Source organism: Tiliqua scincoides, chromosome 3 (assembly GCF_035046505.1).
Source record: "Tiliqua scincoides isolate rTilSci1 chromosome 3, rTilSci1.hap2, whole genome shotgun sequence".
Taxonomy (NCBI): Eukaryota; Metazoa; Chordata; class Lepidosauria; order Squamata; family Scincidae; genus Tiliqua; species Tiliqua scincoides.
The window spans coordinates 238,098,008-238,117,468 of NC_089823.1; the positions used below are offsets into that span (position 1 = coordinate 238,098,008).

Below are 19,461 nucleotides of genomic sequence, written 5' to 3' on the forward strand. Positions count from 1 at the left end.
ATGATTTTAAAAAGAGTTTTTTTTTCAATGAACTGAATAAAATTACCACAAAATTCTTTTGGCAAGGCAAAAAACCGAGAATAAGACTGAGTAGCAGCCCTAAACTGATAAAAGACTGGGGAACCATGCTGAACTCAAAATATTAATATTAGAAGCACATGACTTACAAATAGGCTGGCATGCGTTCCTGTTTTATGATAGTCAAAAAGCATGGATATTTTAGACAACATATTTTAAGAAGATCATTAATTTGGACCTGGGAACAGATAAAATACAAAATATATTCTAAACTACCCAGATGGATAAAACCACTCGAAATTGCAACAAATCCAAATTGGATCCAAAAAGATCAAAATAGAACATACAACAAGTTACTAAATACTAAAGGAGAGCTCTTAAGTAAAAATGAGCTGGAAGAGAAATGAATAAATTTGGACTGGTGGAATGAATTGCAAATAAGATCAAGAATACGAGAAGACCATAACATAGGTCTCTGTGAAAAAGATGTAAGTTTTGACAAGGTATTTTTGACTGATGACGGAAAATATATTAAGAGAATGTACAACTTTCTCCTTGAGATGAGAATGGAGAATGAGATAGTGAAAGACTCAATGGTGCTCTGGGCAAAATTTTTTGGATATAATATACCGATTGGAAACAAATTTGGAATATAAATATTAAGATAACGAAAGCAGTATCTTTTAAAGAGAATTTATATAAAATGTTTTATAGATGGCATTTGACTCCAGAGAAAATAGCAAAAATGTATTCAGGTTCAACAAATAAGTGCTGGAAAAGTAAAGAGATTGAGGGGACTTTTAACCATACGAGGTGGACATGTGAGAAAGCAAAGAAATACTGGAAAATGATACATAAAATGTTACAAGAAAAACTGAATTGTGTAATACCATTTAAACCGGAAATATTCCTCCTAAATTTGACATCAGAAATTAAAGACCAACACAAGAAACACCTTACTCTACATATTAGTACAGTGGCAAGAATATTATATGCGCAAATGTGGAAATCTATAGACATTCCAAATAGAGAAAAACTAATAGATAAGGTTTATGAAATCAAAGAAATGGATGTCTTAACAGAAAGAATGAAAGAGAGATTTAGGTAAAATAAGATATTAGAAGCCTTTTTATGACTGCATAGACAATTTTAGATAAACAATATTGATTGTTTAGATTGATCAGTAAATATTATAACAAATGAAGTAACATCTGCATGGATAATTTTTTTTTTCTAGCCATTGTTTTAAAATTTTTTTTTAAAGAATGCATGTTGTAACCAAAGGCCATTACACTGATGTGTGACCTGTGTAGTCCTATCCCTAAGTCTATCCCATTTCCCTGTCCTGTATCTGTAATAAATAAACATTAAAAAAAAATTACAGATCCTGTAGCCATGTGGACCAGAAAATTCAAAACTGGGTTTAAGCATTTTTATTTCAGTCATTAACACACACTTTAGCCTCTTTCCAATCTGAAAAGTGGAAAACAGTATGACTAAGCCCAGAGCTGTGTAGATTCTGTCTTAAAAAATAAATAAATCTAAATTTTTATTTTCTTACTAAATCTGCACTGTGAATAAATTATTCCAATTAAGTCAGTTCTCTCATGCACACTTATTTTAGTGAGCATGAATGCATATTTCAATCTGCTACTGGCAGAAAGCTCTGGGTTTTGACTAGGCACTATTTACACATTCATCACTGTAGCCATCAGGGTGCGAAAACATTTTTTGCTTTGTTTAAGGAAAACAGATTTGCAGAATGCTAAAGATGATTCGAGATGCAGTCACAAGTACAGTGAAGGGAAGTTCTTGCTGACTCTGCCTCTTGCAAGGATGAAAAGCAGAGGACTGTATCCAAGGGTCGCATTAAAAGTTATGCAAATTAACAGGCAGCTGTATCTATAACAAACCCCTCTCTACTCTCCAAACTGGCAAGTCATTTTCCTCATCTAGCACCAACAAGATAAATCAGCTACTGTTCAGGAGGTGGTGAAGAATGAAACTACACTCTCTCACAGTTCGGTTTGTTTCTTTTTCTCCTGATGGAAAGAGGCGAACTTCAAGCCTACTCACAACTCTGAATCCCACAGAAGCTTCAGGAGCCTGTTCATTTACAATCACGTAGTCAAATGAGGCTCACTTTATCTCAAACTGAACATGCTTTCCACAGTGGAATGAGCAGGGGGGAAATCCTCGCTGAAGAAAAATCTTGAAAACTTAACTTTTCCAAGCACTAATGGGATGCTGCGCTTTCCTTTGCCCACAAGTCTCAACTCACATTTCAATGTAAGGAAGCAGAGTAAGATGAACCTCTACAAACTTCTACCAGAAAGTGTAACACAGAAGGGGAGGGAGGAGTTGTTCAGTTTAAGGAGGCTCATGCATACAAGAGCTACAAAAGGGGACATTGAAAATTTAGGCTGGGCATTAAACAAGAAAAAATAATCCCGGAAGTGTCTACCTAAAAATGTTGAAGGAGCCATTGAAAATCCATTTTTCAAACAGATCTAACACACAAACACACAGCTGGAAAAATGAATTTGTGTGCAGGAATGGCACAGCTTACAAGTTGCACTGGGTATGTGCAACCTCTTGATTTTAGAAGTAGGCTACCTCAGAATGCCAAATGCAAGGGAGGGTACCAGGATGCAGGTCTCTTGTTGTCTTGTGTGCTCCCTGAGGCATTTGGTGGACCACTGTGAGATACAGGAGGCTGGACTAGAGGGGCTTTTGGCCTGATCCAGCTGGGCTTTTCTTCTTAGCTATGCAGTTCAGCAGGAAAAGGTGCAAACCTTTAACAAGGGTTTACTGTGGGGATACTTAACAAAATGGAGGAATCAAAACATACAACAGTGTCTAGCTATGCCTACCCACTCACCACCATTAACTAGACCGAGCAACAACTATTTTGGCCACTTACTTGCTGCTGAACCTTCAGTGAAAGAAGTCATTAGGAATAGAAGATACTAAGGAAAAAGAAAACGCCCCATTATGCTGGGGGTGAGGTAGGCAGTGGGCCTGGCCAACCCATGGCCACCAGGGCAGCATGGTGGTTGGCCCAGGGGAGGACGCCGGAGGCTCCAGCCCCTGCAGTTCTGGGGTGGCTGGTTGCAGGCAGGAGTGCTGGAGTTTGCAGTGTCGACTGCAGCAAGCCACAGCCAATGTCTGTACTCCCTGTTGGCTGCAGTTAAGAACATAAGAACAGCCCCACTGGATCAGGCCATAGGCCCATCTAGCCCAGCTTCCTGAATCTCACAGCGGCCCACCAAATGCCCCAGGGAGCACACCAGATAACAAGAGACCTCATCCTGGTGCCCTCCCTTGCATCTGGCATTCTGACATAACCCATTTCTAAAATCAGGAGGTTGTACATGCAGATCATGGCTTGTAACCCATAATGGATTTTTCCTCCAGAAACTTGTCCAATCCCCTTTTAAAGGCATCTGGGCCAGATGCCATCATCACACCCTGTGGCAAGGAGTTCCACAGACCAACCACACTCTGAGTAAAGAAATATTTTCGTTTGTCTGTCCTAACTCTCCCAACACTCAATTTTAGTGGATGTCCCCTGGTTATGGTGTTATGTGAGAGTGTAAAGAGCTTCTCTCTATTCACTTTATCCTTCCCATGTATAATTTTGTATGTCTCAATCATGTCCTCCCTCAGGCATCTCTTTTCTAGGCTGAAGAGGCCCAAACGCCTTAGCCTTTCCTCATAAGGAAGGTGCCCCAGCCCAGTAATCATCTTAGTCTCTCTTATTTGAACCTTTTCCATTTCCACTATGTCCTTTTTGAAATGTGGCGACCAGAACTGGACACAATACTCCAGGTGTGGCCTTACCATCGATTTGTACATCGGCATTATAATATTAGCTGTTTTGTTCTCAATACCTTTTCTAATGATCCCAAGCATAGAATTGGCCTTCTTTACTGCTGCCACACATTGGGTCGACACTTTCATTGACCTGTCCACCACCACCCCAAGATCCCTCTCCTGATCTGTCACAGACAGCTCAGAACCCATCAGCCTAGATGTGAAGTTTTGATTTTTTGCCCCAATGTGCATGACTTTACACTTACTGACATTGAAGCGCATCTGCCATTTTGCTGCCCATTCTGCCAGTCTGGAGAGATCTTTCTGGAGCTCCTCACAATCACTTCTGGTCTTCACCACTAGGAAAAGTTTGGTGTCGTCTGCAAACTTAGCCACTTCACTGCTCAACCCTGTCTCCAGGTCATTTATGAAGAGGTTGAAAAGCACCGGTCCCAGGACAGATCCTTGGGCCACACCGCTTTTCACTTTTCTCCATTGTGAAAACTGCCCATTGACACCCACTCTCTGCTTCCTGGCCTCCAACCAGTTCTCAATCCAGGAGAGGACCTGTCCTCTAATTCCCTGACTGTGGATTTTTTTCAGTAGCCTTTGGTGAGGGACCGTGTCAAACGCCTTCTGAAAGTCAAGATATATAATGTCCACGGGTTCTCCCGCATCCACATGCCTGTTGACCTTTTCAAAGAATTCTATAAGGTTCGTGAGGCAAGACTTACCCTTACAGAAGCTATGCCGACTCTCCCTCAGCAAGGCCTGTTCGTCTATGTGTTTTGAGATTCTATCTTTGATGAGGCATTCCACCATCTTACCCGCCATAGTTGTTAGGCTGACCAGCCTATAGTTTCCCGGGTCCCCCCTCTTTCCCTTTTTAAAGATCGGCGTGACATTTGCTATCCTCCAATCTTCTGGCACCGTGGCCGTTTTGAGGGACAAGTTGCATATCTTAGTCAAGAGATCTGCAACTTCATTCTTCAATTCCTTAATAACCCTTGGGTGTATGCCATCAGGGCCCGGTGACTTATTGACCTTTAATTTATCAATGAGGTCTGAAACATCTTCTCTTTTAACCTCTATCTGACTTAACTCCTCGGTCAGGAGGGGCCGTTCGGGCAGCAGTATCTGCCCGAGGTCTTCTGCCGTGAAGACAGATGCAAAGAACTCATTTAATTTCTCTGCCATCTCTAAGTCTCCTTTTATCTCCCCTTTCCCTCCCTCAGCATCCAGAGGGCCAACCGCTTCTCTGGTGGGTTTCCTGCTTCTAACATATTTGAAGAAGCTTTTATTATTCCCCTTAATGTTGCTGGCCATGCGTTCCTCATAGTCTCACTTGGCCTCCCGTATCACCTTCTTACATTTCTTTTGCCACAGTTTATGTTCCTTTTTATTCTCCTCATTAGGGCAAGACTTCCATTTACGGAAGGAAACTTCCTTGCCCTTTATGGCCTCTCTAACTTGGCTGGTTAGCCATGCGGGCACCCTCCTGGACTTAGTGGAGCCCTTCTTCCTTTGCGGTATACACTTCCGCTGGGCCTCTATTACTGTTGATTTGAGCAACCTCCTTGCTCTCTGTAGAGACAGGACTCTTTTTACTTTCCCTTTCAACCTCCTTCTAACCAGCCTCCTCATTTGAGGGAAGTCCGCCCGTTGGAAGTCAAGGCTTTTTGTGAGAGATTTGCCCGGTATTCTTCCCCCGACGTGTATGTCGAAACGGATTGCAGCATGAGCACTGTTCCCCAATGGCTCAGCGACACTGACATCTCTAACCAGGTCCTGAGTACTGCACATTATTAAATCCAGAGTCACCTGTCCTCTGGTGGGCTCCATGACTAGCTGCTCTAAGGCACAGTCATTTAGCATGTCAAGGAATCCGGTCTCCTTTTTGTGACCAGAACACAAACTGACCCAGTCTATATGAGGATAATTGAAGTTTCTCCAGCACTGAGGCAATCACTCACCGTAGCCAGTCCCTCTCTGTGACTGCTTAACTACATTTGAAGCTGGCAGCTGTGGCAGCCAGTTCCACCCCTTCCTGGTCACTGAAGTCTTGCCCAGGATCGCCCAGTCCTCACAAGTGTGCCAGCACTGTCCCAGAAGACCAGAAGGCAATGGCGGTTGTCCACTACCACACATCATGGCCAGACTGCTGTAGTTCAAGTTTTGCTCCAAGGTCCTGGGCCCCTGAGAGCTTTTCAGTTGGAGACACTGCCAGGGACTGAACCTGGGTGACTGGCATGTAGCTATAGCCCCTCCCTAGGCACGTACACTGGCTAGTTATGAAATCACAATGACTTAAACAGAAACATCAAGTACAAGGTAAGCAAAATATTATGTATTGAATCCACTTCTGTGTATGCAGAATTGCAGAACACCAAACACAGAACTCTTCATCAGGCAAGGTAAGACACACTACTCAAGCATATATTATACACACAGCAGTTAGAGTCCAGTTCAGGTCTCCACACTACCATCAGAGCCCCTGCAGCACAAACCTTGAGGTCCTTGTTAAGGCCGATGACGCAGGTTGGGGTGAAAGCCAGTGACAGGAAGTGTGAAAGAGGAAACCAGAACCAGAACTGGGTGAAGACCAGGACTCCCACCACCGACGGCATGTGCGTGTGCCCAGTCCTTGATTGCAGAGAAATCGTTACGTTGTGGCCACCTAGAAAGATAACAGAAAGCACAAGTTTGAGGTGCTGCGTAGCTGAATTCACAGCCCCACCTGTTCCAAGGTGGACTGATGGTAATGCCAGTGATGCAACAGGACCCAGCTTCCACACTGGGCTTGGAAAGGAGAGAAGGGGGCTGGACAGTGGAAAGGCTGAAGTTCAGTCTCCTCTGTCAGGGTTAGAACATAACCCAGGTGAAATTTGCAGGCCTGAATAAGGTAGAGCCTAATGTATGTGAAGTGTGTAAAGTGAGCTAGCTGATGAGTGATGCATCAGGAGACAGGGTGTGGTAGGAGGAGGAGACACCACCCATCCTGATTCGTGCACAGAGCTTTATAAGAGACTGTGAAAGCCCTCATTTGTGTGGGTTGTTGGTGGTCATGTGAAATTGCTGTCTCCTCTCCTCTCCGCTTTGCTATGCTGTTGCTACTGTTGTAAATTTGTAAATACAGACTGAAATGGTGATGGATTTCCTCGTGTCTGTGCACTCTCTACGTTGTGGGTTGTGTCCTTGAAGCTGCATTCCGCAGGACAACCAGATAAGGAGCTACTCCCTTCTTGACATCGTCACTCCCAACTCATGTGGTCATTAGAATCCACGCCTGGCCCACTCTAAGAGGGTAGAGTCAACTGTTTACCATGCACAATCCTACTGCAGTGAGCACACATTGTATTGGCAACCTTCAGTCTCGAAAGACTATGGTATCGCGCTCTGAAAGGTGGTTCTGGCACAGCGTCTAGTGTGGCTGAAAAGGCCAATCCGGGAGTGACAATCCCTTCCACACCGGGAGCAAGTGCAGTCTGTCCCTAGTCTGTCTCCCTGGCTATGGGCCTTCCTTCTTTGCCTCTTTGCCTCAGACTGTTGGCAAAGTGTCTCTTCAAACTGGGAAAGGCCATGCTGCACAGCCTGCCTCCAAGCGGGCCGCTCAGAGGCCACGGTTTTCCACTTGTTGAGGTCCATCCTCAACAAGGTCCATCCTGTGTGCAAGTGAGCACACAGGCACTCTGAAAATTGGTCAATGAACCTGCTGAGTGATAACGAGAGTTTTACCATGTAGGTGCATCCGGTGAAAGCAGTCCTGTTGGACCAGACCAAGGTTCCATCTAGTCCAGCATCTTGTTTCCAACGGTGACCAGCCAGATGCTTCTGAGAAGCCCACAAGCAGGGCATGAAGGCAGCCACCCTCTTCCGCTTGCCCTCAGACCAGCATCTGGTACTCAGAGGTGCTTTGCCTCTGAGCAGAGGTTTTATTTTGCTCTTCTGCATATATATATAGCAAAATATATGGATGCCTATGTCCATGGCTTGCTGCTCTGCTCCACCTCCTAGTCTTCTTATACTGTTCAAACACCATCCTTATTTTGTTTTCACCCTTTACACCAGGGGTGAAAGCAAAATTATTTTTCTCTCTCCTCCACCGCACCCAAGTCAGATCTTCCCACAATACTGGATAAATCCTCTATGAAGAGAGGAAAAGTCCTGAAGAGTTCACAATGCTCCACCCAAGAAGCTACTTCAGGATCTGCTTCCTTCTTCCTAAGGGTTATAAATCTTGGCAGTAAAATTAATCCTGCCAGATAACCAAACCCTTTGATTTCTTCCCTTGCAAAGCAGAGATCAGAGCAGCTCATCAAGTTGAGCCAAAGCAGGAACATTCAGTTAGAAGACGGACAGAAGGTTATGCTCACAGAGAGACTGGGAAGGTGTTAATCTGATTTACAGCACTCCAACCCGTTTGTCAGGAGGATCTGAAGGCAGCAAGAGGCAGAATGATTTACCACAAGAGACGGGGGGGGGGAGCGGGCCTCTTCTAATTAAGATCCAAGCAAGGAAGAGGCCATGTCTGTGCAAGCCCTCAAAAGCATTCTTCTGCCATAAAAAAGCTACCACAGACCTACTTCACAGGTGCCATTACAGAGTTGACAACAGTCTCGCTTTTGCAGGAAGAGCCTTAAGTCACGGTTGATCCAACAAAAATCCTTTTTAGAGTTTACTGGACTCCTAAACATTTGTTTAATAAGGGATTTATCAAGGAATCAAGTTGTTGGCAATGTGGTGAGCATAATGCATCATTTCAACATAGGTTTTGGTCTTGCACTATTATACAAGTTTTTTTGGATAGAGCTCATTAGTAGCATCAATTAGGTTTTGGAGCTATCACTGTTCTTTACATATCTATTTAGATGTATATCTATAAAGATCTATAAAGATCATATCTATATTCTTCTTTTGAATTATATTCTGACCTTATGGAAACTTTCTGAAAGACAACAAAAATGGACTCTCTGTGCCCTCACAATTGCAAAAAGACTTATACTTAAATCCTGGACGGACAAATGCTCACCCAATGGAGGGAAGATCTCCTGGCACTATCTACAATTGAATCTGCTGCACATAGAAGACAATTTTGTGTTGATAAAATTTTTTATATTTGGAAACCCTTTTTAGATATTTTTGAATACAGGCTGAGCCCCGTTATTCGTGGGGGTTCCATTCCCAGAACTCACCAGGATGGCAAAAATCACACTAAAGCAAATCCATTTAAAAAACAATGTCCCTTTGCTGGGCAATTTAAAAACAGCCTTGCTGGCATTTGTGGTGTAAGACAGAGTCATTAGGCAGACAATTCATTGATCAGCCTCTCTCCAGGCACTTAGAAAGGCTTCACTCTGAGCCAGTGACTCCTCCCTTCACCAATGCAAAGTGATTACCTTCCTTTCACATGCTCAGGGGGGAAGGGAGGGGTGGCTTGCCTTGGAGAGAAGCTATTCTAAGTGCCTGGAGAGAGAATGATTGATGGATTGTCAGCCGGCTTCCCTCTCTTGCATTAACAAGCCCAATGTTAAACAGTTTTCCTTTAACGTAAAGGACCCTTCTCACGCTGAGATAAAACCATGGGTGAAAAATCTGTGGATAATTAGGTTATACATGTAGTTGTTTTTTTTCCGGTCACTTTTCTTATTTTTTTCTCACTTGTGTTGTTTCACTTTTTTCTTTCCTTACAGACATTATTATGCACTAAAATCTTTTGTATCACGTTATTTACTAACAAAAGGAAAACAAACATTGCAGGAAGAAAGGCACTGAAAGTCACCATCCCGAAAAATTATCAATTTCTATCGTGCAGTACACAAAGAAGTGGGCATGCTGTGGTCGAGCACTAGAGAAACTCTCAATTCTTGAAGATGGTGTGCTCTCTGCCCACTAGCGACAAGATCAACTGATCGCTTGGTCCCGCTCACACACAGCTCCTTCAGGCTGTGTTCAGATGTCAAGTGCCAACACTGTGACTTAAGTGTATACAACTCTGGAATTTCGTTTTCCAAAGCTCCTCAGCTGTTAGATTGGCTATAGTCTGGCAGTTCTTTATGGCTGCCTTTATCCCTGAAATGTATTGTTTTTGTTCTCTGCACATTACACCTCAGCTTTCTCTTGACTTATTCTCCTCTGGGCTTGCCAGGAAGCAGGATCTTGTTCTTCTGCGCATCTTAGAATTAGGGCACAATCCTAACCTGTGCTGGAACAGGCAGGCCAACACACCTGTGCTGTATCCAGTGCAGGTTTGGTGTGGCCCGGGGCGCAACTTGGAGCAAGGGGACATTAGTCCCCTTACCCCAGGCAATTGCCACAGGCAATGCCACAGTAGCCTATGGGGCTACTTGGATATGCACCCATGATTTCGCAGGTACAAATCCAAGGGGCTCAAGTGATGACGCTCAGGCCAGACATGGGTTTGGGATCTGGCCTGCACCATTGTGGTTGGCCTCCCCACCTCCTGTGACCACTTCGCCCCTTGCATCGCCCTCCCCACTTGCATTCTTCCCTTCCTTTGCCCTCTCCCACCTGTCATGGTTGAATGTGATGGAAATTACCTATATCTCTGCTGCCACCAGCCCAGGCTTCCCCCAGATCTTCCAAAAGGCCCCCTGGGCAGAGACCTTTAACCTTTCAATAAAGTTTATAAACTAGGAGGGTTATCACCCAGTAATGCAAACAAGGAAAAAGATAAATAGAAGTTTAGTACTACAGCAAAGGAACAGAGGGAACGAAACTCCAACTCCCCAATAACTACAACTAAATTGGCAGAGCAAACTTACTTTTACAAAGTAAAACACAATTGCCCAAATAAACATCAAAAGGCTATACACTTCCCCAGCTTTAAACCATCAATACAGTATAACCACATGTGACCTAAGAATGACTGGTAAAAGACAAGCTTAGGTCACAATTAAAATCCTATACTCCTTTGACTGGTGAGCTCCTCCATATCCTAAACCACCACTCCTTCTGAATCCTCCACACCCACTATCCAGAACAGCAGCAGAACATTCAACATTCCTAAGTATTTAGATGGAACCCACTCCACTTCCTAAATGGATAATGCCGATTTCCTATCTTTTCTTCTTCATCTAAAGTGAACCCTCCCATTTTACTCTCTCACAAAAGCAACATACAAAGGAGAACACACACAATTTCACCACACCACCCCCTGCACATCAGTGTGCTGGCCCATGCTTTACAGCATGTTTGCAGCACTTGGGAGCCGGCACAAGGGACTTGTGCTTACTCAGGGCATCTAACATACGCAAGTTAGAGGGAGAAGGTTGACAGGTGGCAAATAAGCGATTTAAACATCAAGGTTGTTAGCAGTCTTCCTACTCGAGCTCAGTCTGTACCTAACTGGCAAGCAGGGACTGTTCTGGACTCAAAATTCACCCTCTGAACAACCACATTTTGCAAGTTTGCTGCCTTTCATTTTCTTGCATATACCACTAAGTCTGGGACATACGGTCTGGCCTAAGAAATCATGTCACACTGTGCTCGAGAAGAACAAAGTGCAGATGAAGTTGCTTATTTGCTCTCTCCTTTGCTCACCTCATGATGGCTTTATAAAGGGGATCTGACAAACTCACAGAGGTCAGGTCAAGCAGTATGTCACTGAATACCAGCTGCAGGGTATGTGAAAGTAGTATGTCTTTCTCTCCTGCTTGTGGGCTTCCCAGTACAGCTAGTAGGTCACTGAGGAAAATGGGACACTGGATTAGATGGACCTTTGGCTTGGTTCAGCAAGGCTCTTCTTAAATGGCCTTCAGTAGCAACTATGGTGGTGCAGTTCTTTACAGGTGCCAAGAAACAAGTCACCCAAAACCAGAGCTGAGTATCTCACTTCATTCTCCAACAGAGACATGTTCTCATCAGTGGAGAATGCAAATAATTCCGCCTACCACAGTATAAGGGCAGCCTGAGTGATGCATCCCGAAAAGAAAGCCCTACATCCAGACAACCATCAAATCTGGGACAGGCTTGGTTTCAGGATCTGCCAGTCTAATGATTAATGTATGCAATACAATCTGAAAGGCAGGGTGTCATCTGGCTGTCTGGATTACTAATGTACTATCAGTGCAATATTTTTTAAGAACTCAAGCTACTAATGAAGAGCCTGATTTTCAGTGGAGACAGAAAACGGGGCATGCAGAGGTTGTATTGTATGCTACAGTCAGTACAGGAGTTTTAGTGCAACCCTGAAGAGGTCTCAGAGATTCTCACGTGTAGATTCAGAAAACAGGAAAGCTTGAAACTGCCAAGAATTTACTAGGGTAGCCTTAGACAGGTCCCTCTCTCCCAGCCTCAATGATAGGAGGACAATAATGATCTACCTTACAAGACAGTTGTAAACATTACGGAGCTACTGTATGTGGAGCCCTCTCCTACTACCACCACTCCTGCCAAATTCTAGGATCCACTCCAGCAGCATTCCTCTTCATGAACATCACAAATTCAGTAATTTGTGGAATCAGACCTCCCCCTCAACACTCTGACCTCTGGTAGTGGGAAATGACATGTGCCTGCCAGGAACACAGAAGCTCCACCGCAGAGTGTGATTACACCAGAGCACACAATGACTCACTTAACTATGTCAGCCCTGACACATGAGGCTAGTTGAATCTTTGCAGCAGCACTGACTGAAGCCTTCATGGCTCATTCCCACAGACAATGATTCTGCACAAAGCTGTGGCAGTAAAGGAAACAGAGGGATTCATGGAACATCTTAAGAGCTTCCAGGAGAAGCAGTCGCAGTCACAGCATGCGGTTATGAACTTGCAGGTTCGCTGAAGGCTTTAGCAGCACAGCCAGTTCTTTCTGCCCACAACGAACGGGCAGGGGGCTTGCTGAGACCCTGAGTGGCTTTGAATGCTGTGGAGGGAGAATCAGAATGCCTGGGTTATTTGCTGTCATTTACACCACTACTTGTGCAAGAATCCAAGCAGGCACAGTAGGAATGTACATCCGAATAATGAGCAGGGAGGGGACCTGGCTCAGAGGTCGATCGCATGGTTGCAGGCAGAAGGCCCCAGATTCAAATTCGGGCATGGTCATAATTGTTCAAGTTCTGGTAGCAGATGCTGGGAACAAGAGCTGGTGCTCATCATTAGGTCACTAGAAAGTCACTCTGTAATAGGTGACTTTGTGCCTGTGCGCATTTGACTATGCCTCTCTGCTTCTGAACAGAGGGACTGCCTGCTACATGTCTCAGAATGCATAGTAAGAACAATACAAAGTGGTCACTATACTGTCTGTCTGACAACTGAACCCAGTGGACAGACACATGACAATGAGGACACACACACACAAATGCTTCAGTGACATATACTTAAGTTATGGGAGGGAACAGGGCAGGGAACTTGGGGATGCTCGCAAAGGAGTCACAGCAAAGGAGGCTGTAAGAAGGGCTTTGACAGAACACCTTGTAGGTGTTCCAAGAGACACTTCCAAGCCCATGGGGCAGCAAGGGAGAATGGGCAGAATTACCCAAGAAGGCAGGACACCTTCAGACAGCTAAGAGCGGTGGAGAGGGAGGAGCAAGTGAACACATACAGGAGAGTAGCATGACTGGAAGCTGAAAGGTAGGGAGGGGGCAAGATTATGGAGGGCTTTGAAAGAAAGGAAAAGGGGCTTCCGCTTGGTTTGGGAGCAGGCAGGGAGTCAGGGATGGAACTTAAGGATGGGTGAGAAATGGCTTTCGTGAGGAGTTAAAAAAAATGACCTTAGCAACCAAGTGCTAGATGGGATAAGGGGACTAAGATGAGCCAATGAGAGACATGTGAGAGAAGGAGGCTGCAGTACTCAAGAAAAGAGACAACCAGGGTGTGAAGTAGCACCTTTGCAGAGGGAACAGAGAGGGAGGGTCAGATTCTTGCTTCCTCTTGGGAAGGGAGTGATACAATTTGGTGACAAACCGAATGTGGAAGTTAAAGGGGGGGAGGGACAGAGAAGACAAAGGTAAAGCCAACATTTCAGTACTTTTTCTGCAAGGTGGATAGCAGCACTGCTACTGGGTTTGAAGAGTATACAGGGAGAGGGTGACTTGCAGGAAAAGACAACAGCAATAATCTAAAGTAACTCTTACGTGCTTCTGTTTGCCAGGCTCTTATATGATATATGGCAATTTGTTAGAAGGTGCAAACACTTCCCCTCTTCAGCTACTGGCTGGATTGCTGTGATGTCATGATATGTGAAAGACATTCAAGTAGTCAGAGAAGAACAGAGAAAAACTCAAATACGGCAGAGTGCAGGTTCTGAGCAGGTAGCAAAAAATAAACCTAGTTTCAAAAAACCTTTGACAGTCTGTTGCACAAGTTGGGTCATTCAGCAAATCTGCTAAGAATGTTGAACAGCACTGTCAATGAATTGACATTTTTAAAAGGAAGTAACTGAACCTAACAACTCATTGCGGCCACAGTACATACCTGCATCCAAAATGCCTTGAGCAAGAATGGCCCCAAACTTGGCCATCACATCATCATGTTTATCATTGATGACTTTGGAATAGAGCTGTCTGAACTGGCTGACCTGAGAGAGAGAGAGAGAAAAAAAAAACCCAAGGTTTAAACACATCTATCCAAACAAGTGTTGTTTGAGGACAGCACAGCACAGCACAGCCTGGGAAGACCACACAGAGGGAACAGTTTATCAGTCAACAAATGGGTTTACATGCAACTATCTAAGCAGTTTAGGAAGGGTGTGTGCAGACAGTAAAAAAAAAAAAAAATACATATGGCCTGCTATGCTAATTGCCTTGTGCTTCTCTAAATCTTAAATGCTGGGTGTAGCCACCTGACCAAGTACTCCGTCTGGACTGGATGACACCCATCAGTGGAGATGATAGCAGCATAATATCTTTACAGGCAGCAGCAATGACCACCATTTCTCTCTTGCTTTCTACACAAAGGAAAGGTGGTTCAGCTGCGACCAATGAAGTCAAACAGTACATTTCTGCACAAGGACAGAAAGTATGTTCCAAAAGGCAGGATGTGATTCCTCTCGTGACTCAATTTTCCTTATAAATCAAACCAAATTATGGAAGCCGCTAATATGATTCCTTCCTAAGCCAATTCCTCTGCATATTCAGAATTACTTTAGAATAACAAACAGAGCAGCATTTCCGTAAAAGCCAACGATGAAAGAAAACATGTCATCCTACACGCACAAAGCATTTACTGTGCTGGATGCAACTGAATTCATTTAGAAAAATCTGTAAAAAAAAAACTTACAGTGAGAACTTTAAGCGCTTCAACTCCCAGTTAACCCCTGGTGTATGTTTGGACAGGGCCTAGTTCCACTATCTTGTCCTCAACAAAAACTGAATCACAACGTAGATTCAGGAAAATGCACTGGTGCCTTTTGCAAACAGTATAGTTTTTTTATGCTTGGTAGCACCAATCTTAAGAAACCGAAAACAACTGTCCTAGAGGTCACTGCTCACCAGGGAAACAACATATCCTCCAGCTGGTTTGTGAAACCCAGAGAGACTGACTCCAGCATCATCCAGCTGGAGTCCCAAAGCAACCAGCTTCAAGGTTAGATTCCAGATTGGGTGTGCTGGTACCTGGGACCAAAGGATAGGCTTTGGGAGCTCGAGTATGCATGACTCAGATTTTTTTCCCCTTCTCTGATTACACAGCCTGTCTGAAGGAAGGTTGGTATTCACCATAAGTCAGCTCCACCCAGGCAGAACAGTTATCACCAACAGCAGAGAAAGATGTAGAGGCAGTGACAATGAGAGGATAAGCCACTCAAAGACCAGGAAGGCTTGGTAGGTTTGATGCAATTCAGCAATGATAAAGTAACTGAAAACTGGTCAGCCGTAGTATACATTGATATGTCCAAGTCCCTCCCCCTCCATACACACTCACAAGGGCCAGAAAATTTTATTTTAAAAGTAATTCAATTCTTCCCGTCTCTTCCCAAAGACTTGGGCATGAGTTAACAACAAAACAAAAACATATACAAAACAACCATTTAAATTACAGTTGCCCCCCTCTCTGTTCAACGACAGCCCAATGAGGCAAGTTTTACAATCATCTCAAAAACCAGTGCTCTCAGGGTAACACACACAGAAATCTGAACCAAGCAGGCTGTGGTGCTTAACTGCTTAAAGCACTTTTGCAAGAAAGCAAAAGGTGCTGCAGCAAGTTGACGAATGATTAAAACCAGGTTTGCCTTTTGTGTGGGGTGCTCCCACCTCATTCCTGAGGCTTCAAGCTATGGACTTGCAAGTTCAAATTGTTTATAAGACCATGACAGTTGGTATAAACTCTGAAAATAAAAAAAAGTTGCTAGCCACATGGGCCATGATCTGGAATTCACACCGTAATCAAATCTTCAGAGAAACAGATCGCGGACAAAGCTGGGAGACATTCCACAGATCTGCTAATGTTCATACTGGCGTCTACAGTCTGACAGCAAAAGGCCTCTGTGTATGATGGGGGCAGAGACCCAGCAGAGCCTTTGCAACACAATGAGTGGGGATGTGCCTTGTTTGCACATGGAGCCCCAAGACTATCAGGCACACCTGTATGAAAAGCATCTGATGCCAGGACTAAAATCAGGATTTCCCAAATTTCAGAGTGCTTAAACTTACATACAATTTGAATTAAAACTAAAGGTACCCCTTCATTATGCTGAAAAAATTTCCTTTTATTATGTGAACCATTTCAGAGGAGTCTAACCCTGTGTGTCTGGGTGAGTCACTGAAGATCTCCTAACTGGAAGGGAAAAGTCTAAAAGTAACTCATGCAGAGATACAACAGATGGGTTCCTCTGAGAACTGGTAAATTTTGCTTGTTTCTCTGCATCAGAAGAGTCTGATGGGTCCAATCACTCTAAGTGAAGAAATGCACTGAATTTATCGGCATGATGCTATACCACCAGGTGGTCTGAAAGATGGCAAGGTCAAATCATACAGACACACAGGCAGCAGCACTTTTTACAGCAGGTGCTTTGGATTCAGAGTACTGATTTAATACATTTATCATAGTGCATGGTTAGGAATACTTGACCTCAAGCCACCTGTGGATGGAATTATTTTCACCAAAGAGGACAAATCAGAGCTTATTCCAATATATCTGAAACCCAGTTTGGCAAAGGAGAATTCAACAGCACTTGCAATGGTCAAAAGGAGCAACTTCTGAGTCTCTACTCCTTCAAGGCCTGAAACTCCCTTCTCCTCCGTATGTGACCTCATTTCTTGCTTTACAAAACACAAGCAGATCTGAATGCTGTGAAAGCTGGTCTGGGAAATTAAACAATCAAGGGCATGCAAAAATGCTTCCATAAATACAATATTCTGAGACCTATGCACAACAAGTCTGGTCACATAATTATAAATCTGGATTCCACAATGAACATATAGCCACCTCCCCTTCTCCAACAGCCCACCACACTTTTGTTGGGGTAGCTGATGCATGCACAAGGGTCCTCCTCTATTCTGGATTTGGGTTCTGAAGGCCTATGTGCAAGTCTGGTCCTGTAAAGTGCCAAGGAAGAGACTCTAAATCTATATTCCCTCTAAGGAGTCTACAACCGGTGCATGGACCACTTCTTCTTCTTGGGTGTGGTGTCATGACTGTGTCGCACTGATGCTTGGTGATGAGGTTGTGTCACCACCAAACTTTCAGATAGCCGAGCCTTAAGCTGTGTGAGATTCACAATACATACAGGGACAAAGTTCAACAAAAAGTCTCCTGCACAAGCCTCACCCAAGAGCACCCCCCCCAAATGAGGCCCCCCTCCCAGTTACTTCCATTGTCTTCAGTGCCAGACACCCTTCCAAACGCTAAATATGCCAGACCAAAACTGGAAGATGCTGCATATTATTTTTAGAACAAGAACAAAACCTGTGGGCTCCACCTCTTCCATCCTCAACAGAATTTAATGGCTCTCTGAAGTTTTACAGCCTTGGAAAATGCTGGCTGGGATTCATTTGGGCAACATCCAGGGTGGCACATCAGTGCACAGGCAGTGGTTCACTTCACCTACTTTACCATCTTTGCTTTACCGTCTTATTCTTGACCATCTTATTCACCATCTTGACCATCTTTGCTTTAACATCTAGGTTAGAACTTTTCAACTCCCAATTTTCAAGAAGTAGAAATGTTGAATTCAGCACTGCCATATTGCTAAAGGCACTTGCTGTGGCAGAACAACTGAAACCAGAACTAGTCTATTACCATTGTTCTAAACAGCCTCCACACACTCTGGAGAGACTGGACTCTTTATTTTCCCTTTCAACTTCTTTCTAACTAGTCTTCCCGTCTGGGGGAAGCCCACCATTCGGAAGTCAAGGGTTTTTGTGTTGGATTTGCTTGGCACTCTTCCCCTGACATGCATAGTGAAACGGATCGCAGCATGGTCACTGTTCCCCAATGGCTTAAGTAACATTTACATCTCTAACCAAGTCCCAAGTACCACACAATATTAAATCCAGAGTCATCTGTTCTCTGGTGGGCTCCATGACTAGCTGGTCTAAGGTACAGTCATTTAGCATGTCATAAGAACCTAAGAACAGCCCCGCTGGATCAGGCCATAGGCCCATCTAGTCCAGCTTCCTGTATCTCACAGTGGCCCACCAAATGCCCCAGGGAGCACATCAGATAACAAGAGACCTGCATCCTGGTGCACTCTGTCAAGAAATCTGGTCTCTCTTTCGTGGATAACTAAAGTCCTCCATGATTTCCAGGATAACTGAAGTCCCCCATGACTACAAACCTATCTCTCCTGAACATCTCCCTGATCTGTTTCCTCATTTCAAGGTCCCCTTCAGGTTTCTGGTCCAGAAGACAATAGCATGCTCACAGTATTACATCACTCCTCAAGCCTGGTAATTTAAACCACAGTGATTCTATGGTGGAGTTGGACTCTTGCTAAAGGAGAAACAGCATAGCTTTTGTAAGGGTTAGTTTTGCCTCACAAACCTTTCAGAATTCTTTGAAAAGGTCAACAGACATGTGGATATGGGAGAACCTGAGGATATTATATATCAGGATTTTCAGAAGGTGTTTGACATGGTCCCTCACCAAAGGCTGCTGAGAAAACTCCACAGCCAGGGAATTAGAGGGCAGGTCCTCTCATGGATTAGGAACTAGTTGAAGACCAGGAAACAGAGAGTGGGAGTCAATGGACAATTTTCACAATGGAGATAGGTGAAAAGTGATGTGCCCCAAGGATCTGTTCTGGGACTGGTGCTTTTCAACCTGTTCATAAATGACCTGGAGACAGGGTTAAGCAGTGAGGTGACCAAGTTTGGGATCGATACCAACTTTTTGGAGTGGTGAAGACCAGAAGAGATGGTAAGGAACTCCAGAAGGATCTCTCCAAACTGGGAGAATGCGTAGCAAAATGGCAGGTGCATTTCAATGTAAGTAAGTGTAAAGTCATGCACACTGGGGCAAAAAAAATCTAAACTTCAGATACAGGCTGATGGGTTCTGAGCTGTCTGTGACACATCAGGAGAGGGATCCTAGGATGCTGGTAGACAGCTCGAAGAGAGTGTCAACCCAATGTGCGGTGGCAGTGAAGGTGGCTAATTCTATGCATGGGATAAATAGAAAAGGTATTGAGAATTAAGCTGGTACCTTTGGGGAGAAAGGCGGGGTATAAATA

The 19,461-nt window shown here is 44.2% G+C and overlaps 1 protein-coding gene across 1 annotated transcript in view; it reads right to left on the reverse strand.

The window, feature by feature from the left end:
• The window catches only part of PSMD1 (proteasome 26S subunit, non-ATPase 1), a 119,274-nt gene that overhangs the window by 11,275 nt on the left and 88,538 nt on the right, over nucleotides 1-19,461 (reverse strand). The window contains exons 19-20 of the mRNA XM_066619004.1: nucleotides 14,268-14,370; nucleotides 6,342-6,511 (exon numbers count right to left, since the gene is read on the reverse strand). Coding sequence (XP_066475101.1) covers nucleotides 6,342-6,511; nucleotides 14,268-14,370 — 273 coding nt within the window. The remainder of the gene's footprint in view (nucleotides 1-6,341; nucleotides 6,512-14,267; nucleotides 14,371-19,461) is intronic.